This window comes from Chiloscyllium plagiosum, chromosome 11 (genome assembly GCF_004010195.1).
Source record: "Chiloscyllium plagiosum isolate BGI_BamShark_2017 chromosome 11, ASM401019v2, whole genome shotgun sequence".
NCBI lineage: Eukaryota > Metazoa > Chordata > Chondrichthyes > Orectolobiformes > Hemiscylliidae > Chiloscyllium > Chiloscyllium plagiosum.
The window spans coordinates 35,459,124-35,466,859 of NC_057720.1; the positions used below are offsets into that span (position 1 = coordinate 35,459,124).

General features: G+C 41.3%; 1 protein-coding gene across 1 annotated transcript in view; it reads right to left on the reverse strand.

Moving 5' to 3' along the window:
- LOC122554717 (E3 ubiquitin-protein ligase RNF220-like) overlaps positions 1 to 7,736 on the reverse strand; it is a 125,106-nt gene that overhangs the window by 45,256 nt on the left and 72,114 nt on the right. Inside the window, exons 8-9 of the mRNA XM_043700094.1 lie at positions 6,024 to 6,132; positions 4,591 to 4,619 (exon numbers count right to left, since the gene is read on the reverse strand). Coding sequence (XP_043556029.1) covers positions 4,591 to 4,619; positions 6,024 to 6,132 — 138 coding nt within the window. The remainder of the gene's footprint in view (positions 1 to 4,590; positions 4,620 to 6,023; positions 6,133 to 7,736) is intronic.

Below are 7,736 nucleotides of genomic sequence, written 5' to 3' on the forward strand. Positions count from 1 at the left end.
ATTGAGTATAGAAGCGAAGAGGTTCTTCTGCAGCTGTACAGGGCCCTGGTAAGACCACACTTGGAGTACTGTGTGCAGTTCTGGTCTCCAAATTTGAGGAAAGACATTCTGGCTATTGTGGGAGTGCCGCGTAGGTTCACGAGGTCAATTCCTGGAATGGTGGGATTACCTTACACTGAAAGACTGAAGCGATTGGGCTTGTATACCCTTGAGTTTCGTAGATTGAGAGGGGATCTGATTGAGACATATAAGATTATTAAAGGATTGGACACTCTGGCAGCAGGAAACATGTTTCCGCTGATGGGTGAGTGCTGAACCAGAGGACACAGCTTAAAAATACGGGGTAGACCATTTAGGACAGAGATGATGAGAAACTTCTTCACCCAGAGAGTGGTGGCTGTGTGGAATGCTCTGCCCCAGAGGGCAGTGGAGGCCCACTCTCTGGATTCATTTAAGAAGGAGTTGGATAGAGCTCTCAAAGATAGTGGAATCAAGGGTTATGGAGATAAGGCAGGAACAGGATACTGATTAGGAATGATGAGCCATGATTATATTGAATGGCGGTGCAGGCTCAAAGGGCTGAATGGCCTACTCCTGCACCTATTGTCTATTGGCTTAAAATGAAGTCACATAGACACAGCTGCTGCCTGATCTGCTGTGCTTTTCCAGCACCATACTCTCGCCTCTAATCTCTAGCATGTGCAGTCCTGATATTTGCCACAGCACAGAGACAGCATAACTGCAGACGCCAATCCTCAAAGTAGCTTGGAGGGCATCAAAGCAGCATAGCAATGTATTTTGCAATAGGCTTGGGGTGACTTAAGCACTCTGAGGAAAAGTAAGTGCCTCCATGGAACAAGGATGAAAACACACATCCTTCTACTCCTGCAATTCCATCAGTTTCCCTGCTGTCATCCATCAGCAAGTCAGTCCAGATTGCTGCTGCTCATTCCAATTTGAGTCAGAGCCTCTCAAGGCCATCTGAAGTCTTCACTCCTGAAAGTAATAATCTTCTACCAACCACGTTTCATCAGGTGGGTAGTACTGTTTAGCAGCAGGAAAAGACACACAAAGGCAGGTAATAAAGGGTGAAGTGTCTGTATTATTTGGTTTATAATGTTTCTTTTACATTGTACAAATTAGACACTGATGGCCAGTTAAATTGTGGGACTATTTATGAATTAGGGTTGATTTCCTCGTATCATAGTCAGGTGTTCGAGACAGAAAGAGGTTATTCAGGTTGTCTTCTCCTTGCCTCTTCCTATCCAGAGCTGATGGTCATAATGCTGGCAGCCAGAGTTGCATGCTCACAATGGACGGGCATGCAGTAAAACACCACACACTTTGACAACTGCTCCACAGCAAGACTTGGCACTGGATGCTTTTTTCATTACAACAATGGTGCATGTTATCATATGAGTCAGCATGGCTTTCACTGAATACACAGTGTGCAAGTGTACACGGTTTATTCATAGCAGTCATGAGCAAAAACTAATTTTCAAGTCACCATTCTTTCACGTGTCATGGTGATGGGGAAAGCAAACCGCTGCAGAATTAAGGCATTATTACTGGTGACAGCATGTTACATGATTCGCTGCCTATGGTCATACACCAGCTGTCAATGGCACCAGTAACAATACAGCAGCCTGCAATTTCAACACTTGTGGAATGCTAACAATAATCCAAAAGAAAAATATCAACCAGCAACTAATCTGTAACTAGTTGATGAGCTCTTTAAATAACACTAACATAGGATCTTTCTTGCTGCTCAATATATTGAGGTAGTTAATGAAGAGAGTTAATAAATAAAGTTAGAATATTGAGCTCCATACTGGTAATACTTCATACACCTAGTTGATGCTCATTCCTCAAACTCTATCAACATGGTGTATGGCACAATTTATACATTAAGATCATATATGTGCTGCAGACAATATTTTGGAGCTCTATGGGTGCCGATGAGCTAATCTAATTCTCCAAGTCTCTGTAAGCTTTCCTTAATCTGATTGGTTGAGCAGACATGCTAGTATTTTCCTTCTTGTCCAACATTCCTGATAATATTAGTGTAAAGACAACTTGAACGACACACTGGACAATAATTAGTACTCGAGCAGAGGCACAAAGCAGAAATACTTAGAACATCTATATAAGCAACATATTGGCGCAAAAGACAAATCAGACTAAGTCTACATGTCAAGTACAGTGTTTTTCACCATTTATGTGCAGAAACAGCAGATTTCAAATGATGAAATGACCTTGATGTGGTAATGGATTACTGATGCCATGACAGCAGGTATCACGGCTTGTATGCAATTTATTTTTTTTTTTAAAACTAGCAATTGCTAAAGCTTACCAGCAAAATTGAAAATACAACTCACATTTTGCTGGCCATCTAAATTTCAGTGAAGTGCTGCGAACAAGGCAAATTACCAGTCTCACTCATGCATGTGAGCACAGGAAGCTGACCGTCAATACTGAAATAAATTTGAATCCATTTCTTCCAGAAATCCAGTGTCACTTATTATCGAAGGGGAAGCCTCCTCTTTAAAAATCAACAATTTAAAAAGAAAAAAGGCAATGTAAAAAAATATTAAAGTGGCTTAAGAAACTGATCAAATCAGGGTGAGATTTCAAGATATGAATTTTGTTTCACACACCACTCAGTGGTTCATTTATTGTAAGCTATAACTCTCAATTTTGGAGTTTCAGTATTGCCACATTGCTCAATAAAACAATTGGGCCCATGTTGTTAAAATGATTCAAGTAATGAAATTTCTCTGATATGGTAAAGGATTGCAAGTGCTACAATAGTAAGTATCGTGGTTCATATGCCACCACATCACAAACATCTCTCATCAAAGTCACAAATGTTCTCCTTAGTCAAAATGTGAATAACAAGGGGCATAATTTTAAGGTGTAAGGCAGGAAGTTTAGAGGGGATTTTGAGGAAAAAAAGATTTTCACCCAGAGTGTGACTGGAGTCCAGAATGCACAACCTGGGATGGTAGTTGAGGACTTGGATGAGCATTTGAAATGTCTTAACATTCAAGGCTATCGGCCAAGTGCTGGGAAGTGGAGCTAATGTAGATTTAGAGTAGTTACTTTATCACTGCTGTCTCATTGAGGCTAATGGCCTCTTCTGTACTAGGAGAGAGTGAGGACTGCAGATGCTGGAGATCAGAGTTGAGAGTGTGTCCCAAGCCTCCAACTCAGCACCGCCCTCTGGACTTGTCCATCACTCCCCCCCTCTAACCTATCACCTTCTCCCTCACCTTCATCCGCCTATCGCTTTCTCAGCTACCCACCCCATCCCCCTCCCATTTATCTCTTAGCCCCGGCCCACTAGCCTCATTCCTGATGAAGGGCTTATGTCTGAAACGTCGATTTTCCTGCTCCTCAGATGCTGCCTGACCTGCTGTGCTTTCCCAGCAACACACTCCCGTCATTTATGCAGTGTCTGATTCTATGAAATCACACCCTAAGTGATTGTGACAATTCCTTCCTCAACCTGTCTGTCTCCTAAGACAATGACTTACCACCTCATCCACCTCCTCCAATGCCTCATCAAGCTGAATGTGACTGCTCTCAACTGGCTCATTCTAATCCATCCAATCATAGCCAGACAGCAACTTACATTAATCTTGCTTCTTGCTCCTGCATTGTTAGCTCCTGTGTCCCTCATGGATCAATATTTGGTCACCTCCTATTTCTCATGGAAATGCAAAATTACTCAATTACCTCAATTACTTCACCAAAAGGCATAACATTAGTTTTCACATATATTCTTCAGATCGGCAATAGGCAACTCAACTTAACCAAAGCCTCTCTTAATTCCTACATTGTTAATAAATAATCAAACGTTTTATTCATTAGGTCTTGAGATGTGAAAATTATTGGCTGAGTCAGCATTTATTGCCCATCACTAACTGTCCTTGAGAAGGCACAGTGGTAAGGTGCGCTGTGCCAATCAATACTGCATTAAAAGCAGTTTCCTTGAATTAACTGCTGGGAAAATTGAAGCCATTGATTGTAGTCCCTCAAAACCATGTTCCAGATTTACCAACTCCATGCCTAATCCTGGCAACTGTCAGAGATTAAACAGTATGTACACAACATTGGTATCACAGTCTACTCTCAATCATCAGTAAAGTAGCGGAAGAAGTCATCGATAGTGTTAACATGCAGCACTTGTTTAGCAATAATCTGCTCACTGACACTCAGTTTGGGTTCCTCCAGGGCCATTGAGTTCCTGACCTCATTACAGCCTTGGTTCAAACATGGGAAAAGTAAAGAACTCTAGAATGACTGTATTTTACAATAGGGGAGAATGTGACCCAGTATGGCATCAAGGAGCCCTGGCAAATGACGTGCACCATTTGCATCACACAAGTGCGAGACAATGACCATTTTTAACAAGCAAGAATCTAACCATCTTCCTTTGACATTCAATGACATTACTATCATTGAATCCATCACTATCAACATCTTAGGGGTACCGCATTAATCAGAAATTTGAAATGAACAAGCTATATAAATGCTGTTGCTACAAAAGCAAGTCAGAAGTTAGGAATTCAGCAAAAAGTAACTCACCTCCTGTCTCCCCAGTGCCTTTCAACAATCTACAAGACACAAGCCAGGAGTGTGATGGGATACTCCACATTTGCCTGAATGGATTTAGCTCCAATAATATGCACAAAACTCAATATTAATCAGGACAAGGCTTGACCGGCACACTTCCCACCCTTCACAATTGATGACAGTGGCTACAGTACGTACCATCTACAAAATGCAGTTCAGTAGCTCACTCACACCCCCTTGACAGTATCTTGCAAATCTGAAACCTCTACCACTTAGGAGAAGCAGATGCTTGGAATCATCTCCACCTACAAGTTCCCCTCTAAGCCACAGGCTGTACTGACTGTGAACTACATCACCATTTCTTCAATGTCACTGGGTCAAGATCCTGGAACTCCCTTCTTACCAGCAATCTGGATGTTTCTACATCCCAAAGACTGCAGCAGTTCTAGAAAGTACTTCACCACCACCTTCTCAAGGAGAGAGGGGGCTAAAAATATCTAGCGGTCATAATTACCTTCACTCTAAAATGCTATTTCCAAAACTGCATCCAAATTACAATTTATTGCCCACAGATGGGCAATATGCTGGCTGAGCCTGTGATACCCACATCACATGAAATATTCATGTCATCATTCGCATAAGACTGCATAGTTCTATCTTTTACATCTGCCCCTTTCTCAGTTCACTAGATGTTGTTACGCTTATTCACAACTTTACTACCTCTAGACCTAATAATTTTCAATGTACTCCTGGCTGGTCTCCCATTTTCTATCATCCAAAAGGGTCATCATCCAAAACTCCAATGCTTGTACTTCAAATCTCAGCATATCCCCTTCACCTCTCAGCACTGCGGTCACTGCCCGAAATGGCTCCTGATCAGGCAATGGTTAATTTTTCAATTCTTATCAATATTTTAAAATGGCACTTTACAGTTTCACGCATATTTCTGTCAACTCCTCCAGCTCCAAAATCCTCCAAAATAACTGGATGCCTCGAATGTTCCTGCCTCTTTCCATTCCTAATTTGAACGGTTCCACCATTGATGACTCTGCTTTCATTTACTGAAGCCTCAAACTCTAAAACATTTTCCTATACTCCACCATTTCTCACACCACTTCTTTTCGACACTCCTTGAAAGCAACCATTTTGGTCCATCTTCTGGCCTTCTGACCTAATATCACCTTGTATGACTTTGTGTCATATTTTGTTTTATAATGCTACTGTGAATCTCTTCAAGGTGTTGCATTCCATTAAATATATTGTATAATATCAGTTACTGTTGGTTTCCCTAAGTACAGTTTAAAATCTCTTGTGGTTACCACTGTCCTCAATTTAAACTGCTACTTCCAAAATTGTATGTTAAAAGAATTAGATCCTCAGGCAAATTATGATTGTTAACAGCACAGACAGCAGGACTTCTACACTGGAGTTAAAACAATACTTACCATGCAAATAAGACATTTATACCGATCCCCACGGGATAGCTGTCGTTCCAATTCACGGATACGGGCTTTCAATGCTTCAATTGTCGTTACAGTTGCATCTTCAGATATCCTTCAAAATCAACAAAAAAAAATCAGAATGGGGGCTTGTTAGTTTACTTTATGATTGTTCTTTTCTAGACGTTGATGAGCCACATATCTTTTAAAGCATGCAATTTATCATAACTGGACAACAAGAAGGAGTATTAAGTACTTAAAGAATTATTCCTAATTAGAACAAACAATAGATATCTTTGAGCTCAGAACTGCTACAAAATGTTCACAGTGGATTGCCAAACTTTTCAGTGTAACAGAAATATCACTGTAAACAGTACTGAGCATTTTCAAACCTTTACACAAATATTCTGCAGAATGCATCGACTCTTATGATGCAAATTTAGCTATTGCCTTTCCTCTATTTGAATCGGCAACACTAATCCTCTGCTACCTTCATCCCTTAGTTTAGGGATCTGAAATATGCATTGCAACAAATTCAATACAGGCAATAATACAAAGCAAAATTGAACAATATTTCAGACAAGATAGAGAAATGCAAGTCAATAGAAGAGGTGGGGAGGAGCAAGTCAAAAGGATTGGCCAGCAAGACTGTCCTTTGATAAATTGACATTTTATTAACAAAAGCACAATTGAAAAGTCGACTACAGTTTTAAAGTACCCACTGGAAAGCACCCAAATTTAAGAGCAATCAATTAAGTCTCATCTTAGATTGCCACTCTGGTCAGTCACTAAATGCTCACTAAATAGTATAACAGCAATGAGAGGATGTCAAACTAAGAATCAAATTAAGAATAATTAAGCTGTCAGCATGATTGCAGAGTTGTAGGTATCATAGGAATAGAACAGAAAGCACACGAGGATAGACTCATCTGACCAGATTTGCCTCTGTACTCCAGCCAAACAAACTAAACTTGGAACATCGTAATACATATAATAAATTTCAAGAATCTGACAGCCTAAACTCTAGGATTTCTAGAAGAAGTAGTTGCAGAGATTGATTGCAGGTACGTTCGCTATGATTTCTCAAAAGCTGGGTGGCAGGGTGAAATGTGATGAGGATGTTAGGAGATTACAGGGTGACCTGGACAAGTTAGGTGAGTGGGCAGATGCATGGCAGATGCAGTTTAATGCGGATAAATGTATGGTTATCCACTTTGGTGGCAATAACAGGAAGGCAGATTACTACCTCAATGGAATCAATTTAGAGTTTGGGTGAAGATTTGTAGCTCGGGTGCTCGTTGTTGTGGTTCTGTTCGCCGAGCTGGAAATTTTTGTTGCAAATATTTCGTCCCCTGTCCAGGTGACATCCTCAGTGCTTGGGAGCCTCCTGTGAAGCGCTTCTGTGGTGTTTCCTCCGGCATTTATAGTGGCCTGTCCCTGCCGCTTCCGATTGTCAGTTTCACCTGTCCGCTGTAGTGGCCGGTATATTGGGCCCAGGTCGATGTGTTTGTTGATGGACTTTGTGGATGAGTGCCATGCTTCTAGGAACTCCATCAACAAACACATAGACCTGGACCCAATATACCAGCCACTACAGCGGACAGCTGAAACTGACAACAGGAAGCGGCAGGGACAGGCCACTATAAACACCGGAGGAAACACCACAGAAGCGCTACACAGGAGGCTCCCAAGCACTGAGGATGTCACCTAAACAGGGGA